Genomic DNA, 22,640 nt, shown 5'->3' on the forward strand with positions numbered 1-22,640 from the left:
TTCGACCATATGCTGCCCGTCTCGATTTAACCGTGACAAGCGGGCTCTGTTAACACATGATTTTTATGTTCAGCTTCTTTGCGCACGTGTATCCATCTCAGTCAGAACTCAGAAAAATATAAACCTGTCGCACTTTGTTTTTATAAGTTATTTGTTTTGTAATGTCTTTCTCGCACTCTGTATTTTTTAGATAATTGATAAAATGACTGAGTGGTGGAAAATTGTCGAAACCGTAAGAATCAATTTGAATTTTAGCCTTCGATCGCACGTGGAAGTTGAAAGTTTTCACATAAATTCAATTGGAGAGATTCATATCCCAGAGTGGTACATGTTACTTTGCGCCAGTCAATTTGTAATCTTCCAGACATCTGAGTTTCGTTTTGAGATTACGGCTGCTTATTAAAGTTCTCTTTCACATAGTTTTTCTTCCGATTACGGATTTACGAAATGGCCATGTCCCTTTTTTTATGAAATACAGCTATATATAGCTATATTTAAGTGTTTAATCCTTTGAATAAAACGGATTAATATATGGCGAAATATTAACAACATAAGCGACACAATCACAGCCTGATAAATATCATAAACTGATTATAGAGTAGAGTTTTCATTTCGCGTAGATTTAGGAAAAAGTGTAAGATGTTATGAGTTAGGGAATTACGTTAGGGAAACCGCGAACACAAAATGCTAACAGACAAAATTCGGCGTGTTTTTTGCCAGCGAAAAGGTTGGTCTTTTTTTTCCAAGCGAAAGCGCGCGTAGTCGACCGCGTCGTCTCCTTTGCAGCTGTTTTTTGGGAATGTCACGCCGGGGGAGCGTTGCGTGACATCCCGACCGCGAAGGGAAGCGGGCGCCAAGCGGAGTTACGCGCGAGGTATGGAACCCCTGGGACGATACCTGCTGTTCACGTTCTCCTCGCACAAAACTTCAGACGGAAAAAAAAAAACAAATTAAAATCATAGTCTAAATCATTTCCTCTTCTAAGAAAACATAATGTTTATTGTCAACATACATATTTCTAAAAGTGAAGTGGAATTAAGAAAAAACCTATACATTGCCGTAACTCGTGTTTCAACCAACGCAACACTGATCTGCACGTGAAGCATGACAAGAAACATTCAGATATATTTAGTTCTCCGCGTGACAAGGGCAGTTTTTACTCTAAGACCTCTTTCCACAATGTCTACCTTAAATTTTCAGTGTTTTATTTTAGATGTTTTTATTTAGAGAGAACTTGTACTTTTAGATTGAAGACAGACTACAAAATTCGCACAATTTTTATGCCCAATAAATTTCTTAAATTGTACTGAGGCACAAAAAGTAAATAAAAGACAAAAATAGACAATAAAACTACACTGTCCAAGCAACTCTGTGCTGAATATTAAATAGAAGAAAAAAACTCTTTAAGGATTTCAGGAACATCTTCCTCTTTATAATTCTTCACTTGCACGTTTTCTCCAATTGCTCCCCCAATCATGGCAGAAAGATCTACAAGCAAGAAAAAAAATACTAATTACATATTATGGTAAAAATACTACTATTTGATTGGTCAGCTGGATGTTTCTGTAACTTCAGATTATGAGTTTTCTGGGCAATACTATTTAAATTGAATAGTAAAATATCATTATTTTATTGGTCAGTTGCATGTTGCGCAAGCTTCAGAATTTGGATTTTTGGACAAAAGTTCCTTAGACAGCATAACTAGCCCAACAGTTTAAAAACAGATGCTACAAAGTCTGTCAAGCATGGGGGAGTACAGAGCAGTTGTTGCCTGGATATACAGCAAGAGAGGGGTCAGGGGAAAAGGGGAAAAGGGGAAAAGGGGAAAAGGGGAAAAGGGGAAATAGGGGTCAGCAGCTGGGGTGTGGTAGGAGTAGCCTAAGAGTAGGGTAAGAGAGATATGCAGGGTTGGAGGGAATGAGGCTGCTGAAGCATTTATCAGCACCAATTTTGAGGTGTGACAGCAATATTGCTGGGATCAACAACCTAAATCAATCAAGCACTATCTATGACATTTATAGTGTGGCTCAGAATAACACATTTGGTTGACATGTAAACCTACGTTTTCCACTGTCAGGTCTAAACAGACAAAGAATCTTCTTTTTCTTCTCAAATGCTCTCCCTATTTCATATCCAACTCCCAAGGAAGGCTGAGTGACTTCTGCAACTATTGCTGAAGAAAAAGAAACAAGTTTTATTTTCATAAAGACAAGTTGACCATCAATTTGACTTTGTAGAAGAGTATCAACATAATATATGTGTGTTTGTGAACCAGAGGGACAATAGATGGATTCAAAAAACTTTTTCAATTCCAGGGTTGACCAAGAAGTCATTTCCCACATGATATCAATACTCTATCAAATGAATATGACTTTCAAGCAGATTGGAAAATAACACCTAGGAAATATCATTTGATTTGACACCAAACCCTTCGAACTGGCATTCATAAGAAATACATGATAGATAGAATGGAGAATCATTACTTAGAACTAGTAAGTCAAACTGTATGCAATTTACCATCAGACTTTTCCAACCAGGCCATGTCACGGTCATGAATAAACTTGTCACTACCTAAAGATATCCAATAAAAAATGCACTTCATTTAGTATAAAGCTTAAAGTAAAATGAATGACAACTTAATTAGTGCACTGACTGGGTACTGACTGAGTATGAGAAACCTTTCCTTTTCTAATCATTCAGCTGAGTGCAGGTAAAAGAGGCAATCTGTGGCTACATGGAAACACTTTCTCACACTGCCGAGTTATAAACTTCAACAGAAAAGCCTAAAATGTATTCACTGAGGAAGGGTTAAGGCCAAAAGCTATGGCAGTTTATTTTTAACAGCTGTTTTTCATGTGTGGCCAAAGGAACTTCTTTGTTGTGATACATTTATTAAAATCAGGTGAGACAGGAAAATTAAAAATAAAAATATGCTGGGGAAAATTTAACTTCTGCCAAACATCAGTCAAGTCACAAATTCTTCTGTAAAAATGATGAACAAGTTGCCAAGTTTGCAATCATTTTGTTTTAGCTAAATGATCAAACAATTCGTTCCTTACAGTATTTGCAATTCAACCAGTCAGATATGGAGTTTAATGTCACATTTATTTCCCATGAAGATCTTTTCTAAAAAGATCCTCTTTTTCTTGTAACATGTCCCACGAAAGAAACGTTGCACACTCTCAACTGAACATGCATAGATTTGGGATCTGAGAAGTTGGCTCTGTTCCATGAGGAATCAAGTTCTTCTTCTGATCTCTAACCGTCAGCTATGCTGCATAATCTCTACGATAATCGCTGTTAATGCTTGTGCGCTTTAGAACACGGAAAAGAACCCGCAATGATATGCTACGGTCCCAACGTGTGGCTTGGCAGCTTAACTGTACACAGTTAGTAGTAGCGGCCAACCATGTGTCGCACCCAACTAGTATCTGCGAGTCATGCGCACGGGTTCGAATTCCCTCGAAGCTTGAATTTTTTTTAAGTCGTCTTTTCTGCAACTTCTAAAATTGCTGCTCACCGGCAAGGATCACGGCTTCACTCGATTTAGAATTGTCATATTAAGACTAAATTATTGACTGTTTCTCGAGACAAACCTTGTTCTTTGTCTAGCAAGTTGGGATCAGCAATATGTTCTGTCAAAACATCACCGTATTGTTTCAGTTGATCTATGATACGCTTGTATAGAGCTGCATCGTCTCTCCCTCCACGAATACTTCCACAGAAATAAATTAATCGTTTACCATGCCCGCTCATTTTCGTCTAGTATTCGAGCCCCTCAACTGTTTCAAGAACTACAAAATCTGCCAGGCGTTCTCTAATTGCTTGGACGGAAGTGGACGCTAGGACAGGTCCCCAGAGAGAAGTCACTGCAGACCCCTTTAACCTGTGAATAGCAGGAAAACTAATAACCCTTATTTTCTAATCGTAACGTACAATCTTCACAGAATTTTTTTTCTTTTCTGTTCTTTTTCCAATCTCCTATATCTAGAGGAGGATATTCCTCACCTCATCTCCAGTCCCTTTTCAAATCTTCACCTCCCTGATCCATCATGGCGGCCAGGCGTCTTCCCGAGACTTTTCGGAAACTTATAATTTCTAAACTTTCCACAAATTACAGAGAGGCTGCCGAACTGGTAACGGTACCTATGTTGAAGCCAGGGCCGGATGAGTTACTCGTCAAAAACAGGTAGAATATTTAAACGAGGTGTTCACACCGTGAAGAGGTATCTCTTTCATCCCTAGAGAGTCCCCTTCGGGAATATTTCCAATTATTTTTTCTCCGCGGTTCATTCAAAATAATTTCTAGCAGCCGATCTTTTTCTGTGGGTTTTGAATTTCTCTCGGCTTGCAGGTTTGCAATGAGAGTTTTTGACTCGTACGGGCGTGTGAAGTAGTTGATCAACCCGTAACTCAAGCATCTTTTGCACTCACGCCTCGGGCATCATGCACAGGGTGTAATTGAAAATATCAAACAATATCATACATGTTCTATGAAAAGCAAGGGTTGAACCCGATTGTTGTAACTATCAAGTACAGCAGATCACAGGTCCACTGAGATGTCCTTGGCATGGGATAGGTTCTGTTCCTTTGGTTCCCCTCTACCTACCCAAAAAAGAATTGCATACCACAATTTATATCTCATACAAGTTTTTTGATCACAATTGCATCTTTTTCGGAAAACAAGGCTGCTGACCCTCCCCTGCTCTTTTGCACTCACGTACCTCACTATCCCTGCTAATTTGTTGCCCTCCACTCCCACCAAATCCCTTTTAAATTTAAGGCAAACTGCTATTTACACTTTTATTCTAGATGTACATAAGGATAATACCCTACTGCACCGTGCTCACATGTCTTATTACTGTGTGTGATTTCTATTTTGTGGTTTATGATTTTACAGGTATGTTGGGATCAATGCCACAGAAATAAACCATTCTGCTGGTCGATATAACCCAGGGGTACCCCCACCATTTGATGGTGGACTAGAGGTAAGTGTACTCTAATTTAGTTTTAAGACAGACTCAGACCTCTAACTAATGACAGAAATAGCTAATAAATTTATTTGCCAGATATAGAAGGAACTATGAATTCTTTGTATCACCAGCAGCTATTAGCCAAATAGTAATTCAAAGTCTCGCCAATACCTCTTCAGCCAGGCCATGCATTTATTTACTAATCAGTTTGTTACTCTTATAAAGCTGATCATGTTGTCTGTGTGTAAGATAAGCAGAACTTGTCGGAAATTGCCAGCAAGAGGGAGGGGAAGGTAGTGGAGATTCTCTGTTTAGCAGTGAAACTAAAATGACCTCCCCCCCCCCAATAATTAACAACTCCAAATAGTGGTGGTTAGGAGAATTTTTCATGACTTTTTGACAAGTTCATTAAGTTAAAACTTGGAGTGAAAAATGTGAATGATCTCCCTGTTGGAGTAACAGGTAAAAATAATTTAGAAAACTTTTGCTTCCTATTATAAGCTAGACATATTATTAAACCATCTCTCTCTGATCATAGTGGCAAAGCCCCTTATATCATGATTTTCCTTGTTCCCTACCTCTTCCTTCACTATTGCCGATTTCTGGGTAGTCACTGATGTAATTTTCTTTCCCAAGGGTATTGGAGAAGTTGTGTTAACTGGTGAGAAATGTAAAAACTTTCGCCAAGGTCAGGCAGTTGGATATTTTCAGTTTGGAACCTTCTCAGAATATATGGTAAAATTTTTGTTTGATTTTTTTTTAGATATCAGTCGTAATGTATAAGTTCCTTTAAAACTGCTTGTTACTTATACAAGTAATGCACTCTCTGAATGCTTATATTATTTTTATGAATAGTTAAAAAACAGCTTTTGAGAACATGATGGAAAAATTTTGCAGAGCCTTTTATCCAATTTTGTGACATGACTAACCTCTCAAGAGTGAATTGAAACTAATTACTTTGACTCTATATTTTTTATAAAAGAAAAAAAGTCGGAGAACCCTGAAAGAATTATTGATATCTGATTTAAATTTCTCACTTGTAGTTGCTACCTTTTTGCACAATATGGCTATTTACTTTTAGTTTTGTGAGTAATCTTTCATAGAATGAATACTGACATCCACCAAATCTCTTTGCAAATGATTTCCTAGTTGGCCTTAAATGTCTAGACAGGAGTTGCATGTTCTTGAAAGAAACTGGTTTGGTGCAAAAACAAGCTGGTAAAATATCAAGTAGAACATCAATGGAAGAGCAATACATGTGAATCTGCAACCAAAATAATAAGTTGCAACACTCAAAAAGCTGACTCATTTGAACATGGTTCTTCAGTTGCTATCACTTTGCTACTAATCCAACAAGATGATATGATGAATGATTCTCACATGGTGATCTTGTTGATATTGGTATTCTTGCAGACCATTTCCTCAAAACAAGCATTTCCCCTGCCAAGAGTGGATCCTGTATATGTCTCATTACTCATCAGTGGCCTGACTGCTGGTATTGCTCTTGACAAGGTGCTCAGACAGTTATTCAATGTATATCATTTACCATAAACATATTTTGCCTTACTTTGCTTGCACCATAATAATATTTTAAAGTGATAACAGACCAACATTATTTCTTCCCTCAATTTTCCCTATTGGGGAAGACTTGGTGGCCTGCAGTGAGTTGGACTGCACATAAAGAGGCACAGGTATGAGACTTGGCCACATCATTGCGTTGTGTTTTTGGGTAAGATGCTTCACTCTCATGGTACCTGAGCCCTCCACCCAGGAGTATACATGGGTACAACCAAGCTGCCAGGAAACCCTGACAAAAGGATGAGGGTGACTAGCTTCCTATGAAAAGGGGGGATAAACTGTGGCTGGAGGGGGGTAGCCAGGATTTTTCAAAGCAGGGGTCACACTGCGTTAAATAGAGAGTACTCACCACATTATTAAGTCAACCTCCACACTGTGTTTTACTTAATATGACACAAAAAGTTTACAAAGGGGGGTCATGGGCACTTCAGAACCCCCCCCCCTTGCACTAGACTTGACTTGACACTATTTGTACTTTTGTGAAGGGACCAGAAGTAATCTGGAAATTACAAGATCAATTCTTGTATGATACTGAACAATTTTAAAAGTCTTGTTTTATTACAATAGGTTGGTGAAATTAAAAGCAATGAAATAGTTCTGGTGACAGGTAAATCTATTTTATTATCAAGTTTGTTTTGAACACAAGAGTTTCATAAATTTAACTACCTGTCAGTCCTAATCTTAAAAAAAGAAAATACCGGTATCACAATAAGAAATAATAAGAACTCTTGACATCTGAGCTCTTACTTGTTAATATTTCTTATCTCCTTAAACCAATTACAGAGTATAGTTAAAACAAAACTGACACAATCTTGGATATCTATTGACAATCAATTTAAAAAGTACTCTGTCTAATGTTAGTTCCACTGTTTTCTTACAGCGGCTGCAGGAGGAACTGGTCAGTTTGCGGTATGTTGTATTAAACAATTACCAGTGAGGAACTAAGGCTAAGAAGTTGAGAGTTTTTGGGCCTTGCACCCACTACAAATTTTTTGTTATGGAGTTTAGTTTATTATGTTACAACAATGATAAATTCAAGTTGACTGGTCAATATCAAGTGTGCCAGTAGTTATGAAGTTGCATTTTTTCTGCTCTCCATTCGCGCCTTAAAAACATCTCTATATGAGTTCCCCATTTTGGGATGTAAGTACTTCTTGTAATTAAACTGCAACCTTCAATTAAAAAGGGTTTATTACGATGTCTCTCCAATCATAACAAAACTGAGAAAAGAAAAGATCGATAAGATAAGGGTCGGGTAAAATAAGACAGGCCACATATATAATTCTTTCCTCTTGAATGAAAACTTGAAATCCAGGAACTTACAGAGTTACAAACATTCAGAGTTGGGTAGCAGTTGGAACGAGCTCTGCATGTGGGACATTTCATTTTTTGTTACACAAATACTTTTGATATGTTAATTTTCAAAGGTCCAACTTGCGAAGTTGGCGGGATGTCACGTGATTGGCACATGCTCGACAGAGGCCAAAGGAGATTTTTTAAAGGTTGGTTGGCTTAACCCTTTACACCCAACTTTAACATTGATATGCATGTTCTCCACACTGTTCTTCATACATTTCCTATAATATTGACAAGGAGAATTTGACTTACAATCAAGAGCTTCTTCAGTTTGTGATCATTTCCTTTATTCTCATGACCATTATGTGTGATTCAGGGGTGATAAGTGACGCAAGGTCACTGCCATTATGCACCTGATTTTTTAATGTTTGGATAGGGTAAAACTTTCTAAGTTTTTCTGGCAGCATGTTGCATGACTGAATACCTTAAGGGCTGAATCTGGGCAAAGTGAACTCACTTCTTCGTAGGGTGTTAAAAGAACAGTTAACTGTGGAGAAAGCAAGCGTCTTTAACCACGGCAAAATGAGTGCTCGTTTCACGTCAGCAATATCTCGCGCGCAAAAGATTGAGATCAACATTCTTCCTTCAAAAACAGCTAATGAAAGATGGCATTATATAATTTGTTCTAGTTTGCAAAGATAAAACCGAAACTCTATAATAAGGTTAGCTGTTGCTCATGATTCATTGTGATTACTGCGATGTTTTATTTAACCTTATTTTTTAATTGCAGTCTCTTGGATGCGATCGACCAGTAAACTACAAGACAGAGAAATTAGATGAAGTCTTAAAGAAGGAATTCCCGGTAAGAGCAGAGAAGTAAACAATTTGGGGGGGGGGGGGGGGGCAGGGGAGACTGAGTTGTCAGGCCGAGTACCACCGCTTGTTTTCTGAATGGTCTGAAACAAAAAATTTTCCCAACTTCCTCCATTCCTGTTTTGTTATTGTTGTTGTTGTTGTAGAATGTCCTGGGGGACTTTTCGCTCTTCATCAACCTACAGACACAAGACTCAGGACATGAGAAATTCATTTCCATGATCCGTAAGAGTGGCGGTGTCTATCATTTTCTCTCGGTAGATTCCTACTTAAAATTTATAAGTGGCAATTGAAGGAAGTGAATATCACAGAGACATGTTCAGAGTTTCTGTGAGTTTTGTTTTGTCCCTAAGTGACAATGCAGAATTTATTTTGGGTTTTTTTTCCAGAATGGTGTTGATGTAGTGTACGAATCCATCGGGGGAGAAATTTTTGACATTTGTGTCAACAGGTAAGAACTGACTTTGACTGAAATAAAACTTAAATTATGTTTAAACAATTTGAAGGTTTGATTAAAAGAGGGCTCTGTCAAGCAGAAATGGTACCAAAAAATGATCCAAAATTTCAGCCAGGGGGAATTTATCGAGAAGTGAGATTATTCCTTAAATTTTGGTTCCAGACCCTCGCCAAAATGCACAAACAGGACCGAGTAGTTCGACATGTGACGATCACTATTTTAGATTAGCCATTATAACAGTTAGCTTGTTGCATGTTTAGCACAGGCCCGCTGAGTTTTCCGAGAATACCACCTTGGTTTAGTGTTAACCGGGTTTCAAAGTCCCATGTTTTAACAACATGAGGAACGTTGCCATCGTTAATGCGTCGACAAGAGGTTTTTAAACAATATTACTGGTCAACACTGATTAACGTATCATTTTGTAATTTAAGGACATGATCTTAGTTAAGTTTCCTTCTCCTTTTCTAGGCTGGCTAAGAAGGGTCGCTTGGTAACAATTGGTTTCATTACTGGTTACCAGTCCAAGTTAGGATTCACCCCGGTCAAAAACGCAACTCTTGTTCCAAAGGTATTGTGCAATAATGCGATGTAGCACTCCTTTCAGAGACAGACATATGGAAAATTATAGCGGAGGATGGAATTAGAAGATCTCAGGCAGCCGGAATTTTGTTCTTTTTCCAAATCACTGTATTGGGTGTTAAAAGGTTCTGAAACGATCAATTCAAAAAACGCTGATACGAAATTTTCTTGATATTCTTGAGACAATCATAAGCATGACTGGCTTTCACTTATACCTGAATACGCCATCATTGAGGCTTGTTGCGTAAGTCTAACTAAACGTCCAGTTCAAAGAGCAAGTACCCCTAATTCAATTTTCAAAACTAGACCACAGGCAGCCCAAGCTCGATCTACCAATAAATCTGTATTAAATTATTCCGGCGCAACGGTAGAAATATGGGATTTATATAAGGATTGTTTGTAGAAACCAAAAATGTTAGGGATTCGATTTCGACAATAGTCGTGTGTGTCTGTTTGTCTCCGTGTGGTTTTTGAGTCGATTCCTGGCGATTTAAGCGTGCGCTTTTCCTATATGAATATATTTCATATAAAAACACACACAAGACAAACGAACTTAGGACTGGAGCGAGGTAAGCTTGCTATTTTTGATGTTGAATTCCCTGATATTTTTTTTCCTTTTTTAACACACCTCTCACGGAAGCCCTTAAAATTCTACCCTTGTGTGTTAATAACACAATGCAGATAAAACTCGCATATCGAGCTTGGGTAACCTGTGATCCGACATGTGCTGATTCTTCGCCTCTGTATATTTTATTTTGCTTCTCGTATCTTCAGCTGTTATCCAAATCGGCGAGTGTCCGTGGTTTCTTGTTATTTCACTATGCTGAGGAGTTTAAATCAACTCTGGCTAAACTTGTGGACTTGTACGACAGCGGGAAGTTAAAGTGTCACATTGACGTTGGACATTCATCGCCAACAGGAGTCTTCAAAGGTCTGGATTCAATACCGGATGCGGTCGAGGTAGGGATTAAAATGAATATCCTGGGAATCAGAGAATTGATTTTTATAGTTAGGGACCGGTAAATAAGTTATCGCATAGCTTCAAAGCTTGGGAGGTGGGTGGGGGTCCGCAGGGTTTTGATTGTTTAACAATAAAATTTACCCGATCCTCCAAAAGGGCTCTGTAATATTCTTATGCCCTTGGGGCAGTTAATTGGCTGTCTATTTGTATTTTTCCCCGGTTATACTCTGTTGGCGACGACTGATCCCCTGTCCATTCCCTTTTGTGTAGTCTTTTAGTAGTATGAATGAATTTCACAGGAATAATTCAGGGAAGTGGGTAAGCGCTACATGTAAGACTATTGCTTCTATCTCGCTTTGGTAACGCATTATTCCAATTTTCGTTTCTCGCCAGTATTTGCACAGTGGGAAAAGTTCAGGCAAAGTTGTGGTGGAGATACCAGATAACCCAAAAAGCCTTCTGTGAAGAAAATAAAATAGTTTAAGCAGGACAATTCTTGAGACCGCGGTAAACGGCTAAAATGAACTATGATTTTACCTACTTTTCGTATGATCCTTACATCAACAGTGTACTAGAAGAAATAAGCCAAAATCTTTTTTTCACCATTGAGGCAATTATTATCACGTTGGTGTAAAAATAGCTGAATGCAGACGGCAAAAAAGAAGTCATACTTAAACTCTCTGGGTTTAGGTTGTGTCATGTAGATGGCCACTTTACTTTGTAGTGCCGAGGAGCTTAGTTGTTCAAAATGAAAAACGTTAAAAGAGAGACATTGCAGTTCATAAGGTACTAGAATATCACAATTAAAATGATCATTTGTTTTATTTGGGTCTTTCTTTTTATTGAACAATGGCACACCAAGGGGCTTGCAAATAACTGCCTACACATAATTTTGAACTTATGCGTTTTTCAATCCATAGTCTTAGCTCGAAAAATGATCCTCTGTAGATATGCAAATCTGTTGATGTCGCGAAATGATGTATTGATATGAGTATTGATATGGAAAAAACAGTTACAATCTGTAACTAAAACTCTGAACTAGTTCTGAGTAAAAAACAAACTTATCTCGCTTTACTCGTTGCCCCTGTGTATGAGATGAGTTTTTAGCAAACAAAAACCGAAAAAAATGAAAAGTGAAGAAATTGGAAAAAAAACTGTTTGATGGACAGTCTTAGTTCAATTAAAAATTATCGCGGGAAACTTCCTTAAATATTTGAAATAATCTGGAAGCTGCGTCTCTGTCTTTGCTCTTGAGTACGGAAACCCTCATCTTAAATGCTTTAGCAATTTGGAGCTGGTACTGCTGAGAGGGTACAATGGTATTTCTGCTCCCAATCGCGCGACCTTCGCGCGACTATTCCCAAAATACCCTCTTACTCTCTCAACCAATAAGACTTTGAATATTATCGATTTCCGCTGTTTTCGCTTTCTTGTGGACTTCAGTTCTAAGTACGCTGTTTTTGTGGTCAACCCTCCACAAATCCTAACCACCCACGTGGCAACATCTATTGCTGGAAAACTTGACATGGCTGCCTACTTTTCCTTAAAAATCTTTTCTCTTTCATTTATTCCCTGTTCTGAGTGCCACTGGCTTTTACTCCTCCTTTCCTCGCCTGCATATAAATCAACTTTGAAAACAAGTAAAATAAAAATCATGCAACTGATTTTGAAAAAAAGCAACCACAAACACCTTGATTTCACGACAACCTCGTTTCCAAGGTCTTCATTTTGAGGCTGAATTTCTATGTGAAAATCTTTCAATGAACTAATTTGCATTTCACGCTACCTCGTGGTAAGAAATGTCTTACTTCGCAGGAAAGAAAGTACAACAGAAACCTTCCGATGAATCAAGTCTTCCGCTCAAACATGGCTAGAAGCATCGAGGAGACACAGCTACTTTAACTTGGAAACATGACCTGGACCAACAGTCTTTCCATTTCAATACAAAACACGGTAAGATAGTAGTGAATTTACCTTGTTCAGCACAACGTGCTTAATGAATAAGGGATAGTGTGGATTGTCAGTTGTATTTTTACGAACTTGTGCTCGCGACAAGCAATTTAATTCTCATATCTTCGTTTAACATCAATATCAGATATCTGAATACATATTGAAGGAAGAACTTTAATTGAAAAAGTCCAACCAATTCGAGTAGTGGCTTGATAAAAACGTCATCGCTCGGCGGCAAATTCAAACGAAACTTTGTAAATGAGGTTTCAAAACTGATTCTCGAGGAATTGACGTTAAAGATATCATGATAACGAGGTTTGGAGGAGGAAAACACGTTAATATCTCTTATAGGCGCTCTCCTCATTTAGCATTCAATAACATGATTAAATTCTTTAACAGTTCAAGACAATCTCATAAACCTCAGGAAATAATGGCGTTGTTTCTTTCCCTCGTAGATAAGGTGATATGGGTAAGGCATCATAAATCAAGCCTGGAAGTGAACAGAAACGAAGGAGAAAAAAAGCAAAGAGTTACGTCAAGGTAAGCTTTGGAATCCAGTTACATGAAATAGGTTTATTATCTGTACATGCGACTGCCATTTATAAAACAAAGGTGTAGTGCAAAGCCGCAATCTATTGTTTTTAAAGTATGGGGTTGAAAATCTTACCATGCCTTTTTAAGACACGCGCAAAACCTTGCTAAAAAAAAAAGATGTCGTAAGGAACACGTTTGCTTGTGTCAACAAGAAAAATGAATATAGACGATATGCAAATAAAACCTTGGACGACTTATGAGCACAGGGTTATGTTGCCAACAAAGAATGATCGGAATGTACACAAACTTATATCAATGCTTTGTAAAAAGTATTTGTATCGCTATAAAGCGTTTCTTTAACTGAAAACTATGGAATAGCTCTTCTTTTCTTTTCCTGACCAATGAAGAATATTTGAGTGAAAATGTTTTTCAAAATGAGCGAAAGTTTTGAAGAATATTTGAGAAAGATCAGGGTGCGAGGCATGCAAACCATTCGTCCTTAATTGTTCCAAAATTTCGAGTATTTGTAAGTCGCTTTGTTCAGATGTCGTATTTTCAGGCAATTTGGCTCCGCAAAAAAAACCCTTTTTCAAAATTAAATGAGCCTGCCCTGCTTAAAAGAACTTTGTAATTCTAGACATCAATCAAATGTATTGCCATCGACGAGAAAAAGTAAAAAAATGAGGTAACCCACAGACGGTGCGAATTTATTGTGTGATGCCGAGAATTGTTCTCACCTCGACTACAATTAAAATCAAGGGATATAACCCCATACTTCAATATGCATACATTTCTTTGATATAAGAGGCAATGGCGAAAACAATAGATCATCTGTAGGACGAATGCTTTGTTTTGGAGTAGTATAGGTTCATATGGAATTCTTTCTCGACTGCATTACATAAAGATAAAAACTGAATTTTCTGTGCAAGTGTAGATACATTGCCGTAATATTTGTTCAATTCTAAGAAGTTCTAGAAAACGTAATTTTGTTGCCGGATTTCTGTTGATGCGCCACTGAGCTCAAAAGATCAGATCTTAATCGACCTGAAAAAATTCCTTCGGAGGATATTTATGTATTGATCGAAATCATAGTGGAAGATTTAATAAATTACGATCACTGGTTACAAAAGGAGGAACCAACACGAAGTTGAGTTAAAAATTTGGACGAAAATTTTTTTACGAGTACTTCCACTTGTGGTAATTATCAAGCTTAGACAATAAAGTTCAGTATTTACAACGCTTTACCTCTGTGAATAATTATGTTCACTGCCACAAAAAGAGGAATCAACACGCAGTTGAATTAAAATTTTGGGAAATTTCTTCCTACGAGTACATTCACTTGTAGTGTTTATTAAGCCTTGACAATAAGCTCAATATTTACAACGCCTTACCACTTTCATCACTTTTATTCACTAAATTCAATTCAAGTTTAATTTCGTCGAATTTAAGAATGTTTTTTCATTATATTGCAGTCCTTTGATATTCTTGTGACACGCCTTGTTGAAGGGGACCACAAGCTTGGAGAGCAAAGACGGGTTCGAACTGAAAAATATGTGAAAGAGGAACGAAGAAAATGTAACTCAGTTGTTGGAGAAACAAAGTTGAAATCAATGTTAGAGGTAACAACTGTAACTTAAACTTACCAACTACGTTGCCCGCAAGACGAATTTAGCCACGAATTAATTGCTTTGAATACAATTTTTTTTGAAAACACAAAACAGAGCTATCAAAGTTAAGTAAGTTCTGATTGTCTGTTGATGAGTAAAATTTCTGTTTGTATTTGGCTAATGGAAATAATTTGGCAAGGCAAAAACAATCGAGAGTTCTCTTTCAAATGATCAAAATCTAAGAAAGTTAAATTGCAAGTGAGGACGCTTCTGGTGACTCCAAAAAAGTCACAAGTGAAAACCTCAAGGAATTTTAAATGTTTATTTGAAACAAATAATTAGAAATAATTTGGCAAAACAAAAAATTCTTACAGGCAAATGTTCCAACATAGAATTGTTTGAAATGCAATTAAGACTTTGTAGTTATTGTAATTGTACTTAAGTTACTTTTGCCTTTTGGTTTTGTAAATCTTTTAGTTTCTCTTTAACCCATTTCATACTTTCAACTTTGTCCAGTTCTATTTTCTCGAGTTATACTTAATATTGTTATGATATCGTGTAAACATTTTTATTTATTACTTAAGAATTGTATTCAATAAGTAAAAATAAAAACAAAAAAATTTTTATCCATTATATTGTCTTTCCCTTTTCTTTTTATTGTCATTTATTACGTATACAAATAATAATAAAAAAATAATTGCGCTTTTAAAAGGGCCTGGTAACAAGTCAAAATATAGGCTCTCTTTTACTATTTTTTGCGTATGGAGGGTTGTCGAGAGAAAAAAAACTGCGAATTTGAACAGCATCTTGTGTTAAAACAAAAAATATACTTGACTTCTGATAGGAGAAAATCTTAAGCATGGAGCAAGATTTTTCCCGCCAAAAGACTTAGTATATTTTTGGATCAACACTAGACACAATTCAAAGGCGCAGACTTTTTTTTGCCACAAACAATTTTCCCGCCGAAAGACTTTTGCAAACACTTTTAGTCTTTCATTCAGTCATTCTAAGAAGCGATTTTCCCGCCAAAAGACTTGGTTTTTTTCTTTTTTAATTGCGGTTGGCCCTTTCAAAAGCGCAAACTTGTAATGCAGAATTTACTCGCAAACACCAGTCGCCAAGGCACGATTAATTTATTTTAAGCTTTATTTCAGTCAGACTTCTTGAGTCCTCTAGCATCTTCTATTCTTGGATCTTCTTGCTTCATACGATCTTGCGATTTCTCAAATCTAAAGATATAAGAAAATTTATTTAGAAACAGTACTTTCGACTATATTCAGAACTAAGCTAATCACTGCGCCATCTACTAGAGAGCGTTTCTCCAGCTGTCTAAGCCATGACCATTATGCTACACCAATTCTCATGTTGCGACGACTCTGACTTAAAGCTAGGGAATCTTGAACACATTTGAAGGAGTAAATTAAAGATACATAAAAGGGAATAATTTCAAAAGTATTTTCCAAAGATCCTGATGTGCAAAACATATTTGCGCGTCGTCAAGTTCGGTTAATCTCATACCCAGACCTTTCACGACCAAGCGGTTCGATCTGGTTACGAGATTAAAGCTCGGATAGACTCGAAGAATGCAAAGATCCTTTGCAGTCGTTAGATAATCATCGAGCAATAGATTAAGCTTTGGATCGATGTAAGTATATATCTGAGCGCCTAAATCCCGCGCACCTACCCCTGCCGCAATCCGACATAGATCCTAACTTGTTATCAGTTGACTGATAGAATCTTTTAAGCGGTAAAACTATTACGACGATACCAGACGTTACAGTTTACTGTATATATGCATTTGAAGTGAGTCAGTAAACTGTTTCATTCTCACGATCTGAATATAATTCTTCACACTCTTTGCCACACATTTCTAATGATCTTAGCTCTTAAAATTTTACGTAAAATCAAACAATATGCGATCGTTGATATTTTTCTTCCTTTCATTACCTTTTCCCTTGCAAGTTATTGATGTTGTAAGGAGATATTCCTTAATGATCGCTCTCAAGACAGAAAGAGTTCAGTGTAACGTTCAAGGCAAACGACAAAAGCTACCTCTGATTCTGTTTATTTTTTCAATAATTCTGAGACTGAAGCTAGACTAAAATAGCAAAAACTCTCTTCTGCACAGCAGCTGCAAATATTTTCGTTTAACCTTAAAAGGATTGAACGCACACGGCAATTTATATTCAAAAAAATTTCACGACAACCATTTTCCATTCTTCTTTCATTTAAAAATATTTTGTCACTCTTTTCTTAATTCTTAGAATTTTCCTTCAGCCGAGAAGTGCACTGGTCGGTGAATTAGCTGACAGGTAATTCAAGATGATTGTATCTAAAAAGCTAGAATTTCCCTTGCCAACCCCGGTAAAAATACACTTCATGGCACGAACATCACCTGTCTATGCATTACTCCTGTCTTTCGAAAATTAAGGTAGAATAATTTCAAATACTCGCACTGACATTTAGCTAAATCGAAGGGTGCCAGTTCCTTATTTTTAGCGCTACTCTAGTGAATTCTTAGACGAAATTAGAAATTCTGATGAGTAATAAAACTTTCCTAGTTACACAATGTGTCCTCATCAATATATTGTTAAAAACTACATGAACGTTTCTGTTAGATCACCCATTGCAATATTAAGGGGGCCTCGTAAAACTTTACCGCTTTATCTTCTTCAAATTTGTTGTCCAAGTCTACAGATAACTGTGAATAAGGACCTTATGGTTACTAAGATACACGCGTCAAAAACCTTGCCACGACAACGTAAAGAGGTCAAACTGCCCCTGATTTCGTTCCACTTCTAAGAGCAATAACTTCAAATTCTCGTTTTAGTTGTGGAAAAAATCCTACAAATCATGACACACATCAAACTCTTTCCCCAGCGCGACGAACATCTCGGTTCCAGGTGTACGCGACCAATAGCCCCACGTAATGCACATGCTCTCCGTTGCGAATTTTCAAAATGGCGGACAGGCCAAAGAGGGAAATAAAAAAACCAAAGTGATTTTGCAATGAATACTCAACATACACCCCCGTTAGAAGGTGAATCCAAGGAAGAAAGATACAAAACTGTATGATATTGAGATCGACATGATATTAAATCGATACCGAGGGCTCGTTTCCAACTTGCTAAGTGCATTTAATTGCCTTCCGCCACGATTACTAGCTTTCTTGACAGCTTTCTGAAGACAGAATATTTTCTTTCTAATGACTTCTGATATGCGGCTATTGATTGTTACACCTCATAGATCTAATTACTCAAACACTTTGTTTACGATTGTTGAAAGGGCCAACTCATGGTTCTCCGTATTCGTCTTTAAATTGCTTTAAAATAGTATAGATTAGTAAGCTGAAACGAAAAATTAATCGGGGAAGTTTACGAAAACTCCAGCAAACAAGCTTAAAAAAGGCATTTATTTAGACTTCATACTTCGACGAACTTCACAACTCTTACTTGTTTATCTCGTAAGTAAACGATGGCAGATTAATTCCCGAAGCGCTCTCAGAGTTTCTCGTTCCCTCTCCTACTGTTTTCACACTTACAAAACAGGAAAAAATCAAAAGGAGGAAGATACAGCTGTTTTGAAACGCCATTTGACGAGGGTAAATCTGCTTTTTGTTCGACACTTCACATAACAAAACAAAGAAAATTTGTTCCTCTTTTTGATTCTGGCGGTACATTTTTAATTTGCGCCTGCGTAAAAGAGATATCGCCCGAGACCCCTCGCTCGGTCGTGTTTTGATCAATTTCACGCAACCGCTCGGAGAAAAGGTAAAAATGACGAGGGAAAAACTTGACCTTCAAGTTAGAAAATTAGCGAAATAGAAAGCCACAATATTATAGTTTAGTATTTCAGAAGTACATTGAGTGCTTTTTCCATAGAGAATCCTCACGATGGTAAAACATTCGAAAATTACACTCGATTTGAGTGGGGCGTTGAAGTGGGCGTGGTCACTATATTCATGTTAAGACTATTTGTACCCTATGAGTTTGATATGAATATATTTTTAAAGGATTCAGCGAAGCCTTTAAGTTCCTTTATTTATATACTTGTTGCGATGACAAAAAAACTCTTCGTTTGTTTGTTGTTGTTATTCCCGAGTAAACAATTAGTGCAAAAGCATGCCAGTGAGAGGTCTATACCTAGCATTTTCATGTCAACGGGCTAAAGAAGTGGGCAATAAGGCATGTTGGACCGCTCCTCGGGTTGCTATGAAAACTAGTTTTTGGTGCAATTTTCATATGACATCAATAAATGTTTTTTAGATTTAAAAAAAAATGTCCTTTAATAGCATTGCCCACCGTTATACATTAAAATATCATCAAAGGAGAAAGCTTTAAATTACAAATGACCACCTGTATGTCCACAAATGTTATTCAAGGTACAATTGAGCTAATTTATGATGGCTGGTTTTATTTCAGACATAACCTTTTCTAAAGAGTTCTTGTTAAAAACATTTTAAGTTGATTCCTCAGTTTTGCACCGCGCATCCTGTATTGCGCACAAAAATCACGTAATCAGGAGAATGAGCACGAATGCATTCGGAGAACACGGTATCGTTTTTCAATCGATGGACCAGGTAAAGAGATACGATAGTCTTTCGCTCTTGAACGAGCACAGCGACCTATATTTTTATTTGCATAATTTAAGTGTACAATTTATTCCCTTTAAATTGGAAAAATTAAAAAAACTTTTCGAAGGGAGAAAAACATAATCCTAAAAGCGTGCACGAAGCTCGTTACTCGAGGATGCAAATTATGACCTTGACAGGAACGACTCGAGGAATGTTTTGAGTCGATGTAGTTTAAATTTTCGCGATTTTCCCACAAATTATATATCAAATTGTTCTATACGCTCGAGACTTTCTACCTATCAAGTTTTTTCAAGTCTTGCTTTAAAAAGCCTTGCTTCCTGCAGCAGCAAAATGCACTGTGAAGCGATGAAATAATGCACTTGATTAGTGCCAGTACAGGTATAAATGGGGTAAGTTTGGCTCTTCATATCTCCTAAACAAGCAGATAGACTTATCTTTTTTGTTGAATTTTTGGAAACAGACATAAGGAACATTTAAGGAAAGTTTAACAAAAATTGTTCGATAACTTTTTTTTATCTGAGGAATAACCATAATCATCTTTTGCTTTTCCCAACGATCATTCTTTGGATTAGGAAAAAGTTTGTAAGTATAATATGAAAGAAGGTAGATTTTAAGCTCGGTAAAGAAATAAAGATCTTTTTTCGTCTTGCCACGAGCGTGGGACAAAGAAAAAATGCTGAGTCCCCATGAGGAATCGCACCTCAGACCTTCGGTTTCCGCGCTCCGATGCTCTACCACTGATCCACAAAGACTCGACGGTGAGCGAGGTCTATTACCATCTATTTCTCTATTTCTTTACCGAGCACAAAACTCACCATCTCTCTTATTCTATTTCCAAACATGAGGCTATCGACACTGCTGATCCAAGCTGTATGCAGGACGCGTATCATAAGAACTTCGTAATAGACCTCGCTAACTGTAGAGTCTCTGAAGTAGACATTTTTTTCGCGTACTTTTCCTGTTTGTTTTCCCGGAGTTTTAGCAAGTTGTTTTTGAGCTTTCGTTGGCGCAAATTTTTTTATCCTTTGGTTGAGAATTTTAAGAAGTTTCGGTGTTTTTATTTCAGCCAAATTTTGTGGTTCATTCAACAAGTTTAATACATATTTTCTACGGAGTTTAGACTTTACCCTCTTTTTTCGTAAATGGATTTTTCCAGGACCCTTTTCCTCCTTTTTTCATGTTTCATGATGAGAAATGACTCATCATCATTCGGAAAATATAGACTATATACGAGTAGTCCATCCTTTTCGGCGAAGTCCATCGCGTAAGTACAAAAATCAGTGAGTCGCGTGGGAGTTCACACCTTATGGGTATCGTGATACCCTGAACGGATGCTACCTTTTAAACGAAAGTGCAATTTTCTCTATTACTCGCGCACTTTTTAAGATTTTAACTTAATTTTTCGTAGATATAAGTTTAGGTATTAACGTAATTTTAATCGAAAAAACTGTTTTTCGGCCAGAGTTGACCCGCGTCCAGGTTTGGAGGTTAATTGCGAGAAAGATGAAGAAATATAAGTGTTAACCGTCTCTCGAAAAACCTGTACGAGAAAAAATATGATCATTAAACTGACCTGTACTGATTGTATCTGTTCCCATGGTCTTCATTTTGTTTCTGATCCATTGTCACCCTTCTTTATTTGCATGATTGCCCTAAAAGTGATATGAAAACAATTTCAGTGACGATAAACAACCACTAAAAATTATAAAATATCGAGTATGTTTAGCGTTTCACCACACAGCACTAGGCTATTGCATGAGGTGGCGGGATGGCTCTGAGAAAAAGTCGAAAGTTTAAAATTATGACAATTATTTTGTGGGAGGGGGAGGGGGGAGGGGCATAGTTCAAATTTACCTCCCGCAGCAATAATCGTTCCTTGAATATTTTTATTTTACTTCTAAGACATATGAGAGAAAGGGAAGAAGTTTATATTTTGTCGACAAGGGTAGCCACAGTACTGGCCAGTTTAGGTGACATTTTAACAGTGGGGTTAAGTGGTGCGAAAAATTGTTGTTGTTGTTTTTTTTTTCGGTTTTCAAGAAGAACGCTTTCTCAAAATTATTTAAAAAAAATAAATAAAATTTTGATCCCGCCCATAGTGTGTAAATTCTCCATACTGTTCTCTATACACGTTCTCTGGTTCTCACAAGGAGAACATTTCTAATTGTCAACATGCTCAAGAGCGTCTTCAGTTGGCGACATTAGAATATAGCGACCATTTCCTTCATTCACGTGACCTTAATGTTTGACTCAGTGATGATATTGTAAGTAGATCTTAGATGCTGAACGCTCTTAAGGGTTAAAGGGCTAAACTAGATTATGAAGACAAAGTCTCACAGGATTACGCTGCTGCGTACAAGTAATTCAATTATGAAACCTCTAAAGTTTCCAAGTGTCACTGTTTCGGTATCGTTCTAGCTTATTGTAACGGGTGGAGAGAAGAGCTGAAGCTCTCTCAACTTGACACAAATTGTATGTAACTTATAATGAACAGAAGAAGAAAGAAGCTGAGTGACTTACTTGAGTTCAAAGAAGACTAAACCTCTATCTTCTCGTGGTTTGAATATGCAAACTTCCGATGGCTGACTGTAAATTGCATGCGCGCGAGGACCGTACTTTGCACACCGAAGATCAGCATTTAAGACAGCAAATGTTTTTACTTCTACCGTCAGATGTTCTAACTGTCAAGGACATGTAACTTTTCCAACCAAAGACTGCAATTTAAAGCTTTAAACCAGGCAGGAGAGCGTAGTTCTTACTTCCACGTGCAAAGATCCTGACGTAGGTAAGATGAATACTTAATAAAGCACCATTTGCAATTCAATTAGAACTTTCTGCGTGCCTCACAATCGATATTGAAACTGACGATGAGAGGAGTGGGCCAGAATGTTTGTCTGTTTCTCTGATGTCTAAAATCCTTATGCGAAAGAAATTTGGCAAATGGCATTCAAAAATGAAAACGATTTCAAAAATCGTCGATTCGTTTGTAAATATGGACAGTCTGAGTCACGGTTTTTGTCCTTTTTCTCCCATAATTATAAAATAGCTTATGGGAGCATCTAAACGTTCGAAGACGACATTTGCCGAAAAAGGTGATTGCTACAGATATGTAGCTTACAAGGTCATGGTTAAAAAAAAAATTTCCAGTAAATTTTTTGATATCAAACCACTCCAGAGGTGCAGGTAGCATTATCTTTCTGGTCACTGCCCGCATTTCGAAAACTTCTGTGTCCTACCC

The 22,640-nt window shown here is 37.3% G+C and overlaps 2 protein-coding genes and 2 long non-coding RNA genes across 4 annotated transcripts; 2 read left to right on the forward strand and 2 right to left on the reverse strand.

Annotated features, from left to right (window-relative positions):
- Positions 1-971: 971 nt before the first annotated feature.
- Positions 972-3,858, reverse strand: LOC113681739 (putative 2'-deoxynucleoside 5'-phosphate N-hydrolase 1). The gene is made up of 4 exons (XM_027198855.2): positions 3,597-3,858; positions 2,518-2,571; positions 2,063-2,173; positions 972-1,488 (listed from the first exon to the last, which is right to left on the reverse strand). The coding sequence occupies exons 1-4, from the start codon at positions 3,754-3,756 to the stop codon at positions 1,382-1,384; spliced, it is 432 nt and encodes a 143-aa protein (XP_027054656.2). The 5' UTR covers positions 3,757-3,858; the 3' UTR covers positions 972-1,381.
- Positions 3,859-3,967: 109 nt separating this feature from the next.
- Positions 3,968-11,541, forward strand: LOC113681757 (prostaglandin reductase-3). The gene is made up of 12 exons (XM_027198878.2): positions 3,968-4,189; positions 4,901-4,988; positions 5,610-5,708; positions 6,387-6,485; positions 7,119-7,158; positions 7,432-7,460; positions 7,979-8,053; positions 8,638-8,709; positions 9,110-9,171; positions 9,646-9,745; positions 10,531-10,716; positions 11,111-11,541. Exons 1-12 carry the CDS (start codon positions 4,053-4,055, stop codon positions 11,180-11,182), a joined length of 1,059 nt encoding a protein of 352 aa, XP_027054679.2. The 5' UTR covers positions 3,968-4,052; the 3' UTR covers positions 11,183-11,541.
- Positions 11,542-12,528: 987 nt separating this feature from the next.
- LOC149038523 (uncharacterized) lies at positions 12,529-15,421 on the forward strand. Its single transcript, XR_016180503.1, has 3 exons — positions 12,529-12,670; positions 13,123-13,207; positions 14,674-15,421. It is a non-coding gene; the product is annotated as an uncharacterized LOC149038523 (long non-coding RNA).
- Positions 15,422-15,925: 504 nt separating this feature from the next.
- LOC149038524 (uncharacterized) lies at positions 15,926-22,045 on the reverse strand. The gene is made up of 3 exons (XR_016180504.1): positions 21,923-22,045; positions 20,976-21,054; positions 15,926-16,037 (listed from the first exon to the last, which is right to left on the reverse strand). It is a non-coding gene; the product is annotated as an uncharacterized LOC149038524 (long non-coding RNA).
- Positions 22,046-22,640: the final 595 nt, after the last annotated feature.

The sequence above is a fragment of the Pocillopora damicornis genome, chromosome 10 (genome assembly GCF_964200805.1).
Source record: "Pocillopora damicornis chromosome 10, jaPocDami1.2, whole genome shotgun sequence".
In the NCBI taxonomy this organism is placed as follows: Eukaryota; Metazoa; Cnidaria; class Anthozoa; order Scleractinia; family Pocilloporidae; genus Pocillopora; species Pocillopora damicornis.

Coding starts and splice junctions, on each gene's coding strand:
- LOC113681739 (XM_027198855.2), bottom strand. CDS start 3,756: ATGAGCGGGCATGGTAAACGATTAATTTATTTCTGTGGAAGTATTCGT. Junction 2,174..2,517: donor CTGGTTGGAAAAGTCTGATG/GTAAATTGCATA, acceptor CTTTTTCTTCAG/CAATAGTTGCAGAAGTCACT. Junction 1,489..2,062: donor TAGACCTGACAGTGGAAAAC/GTAGGTTTACAT, acceptor TCTTGCTTGTAG/ATCTTTCTGCCATGATTGGG.
- LOC113681757 (XM_027198878.2), top strand. CDS start 4,053: ATGGCGGCCAGGCGTCTTCCCGAGACTTTTCGGAAACTTATAATTTCT. Junction 7,159..7,431: donor TGAAATAGTTCTGGTGACAG/GTAAATCTATTT, acceptor GTTTTCTTACAG/CGGCTGCAGGAGGAACTGGT. Junction 8,054..8,637: donor CCAAAGGAGATTTTTTAAAG/GTTGGTTGGCTT, acceptor TTTTAATTGCAG/TCTCTTGGATGCGATCGACC.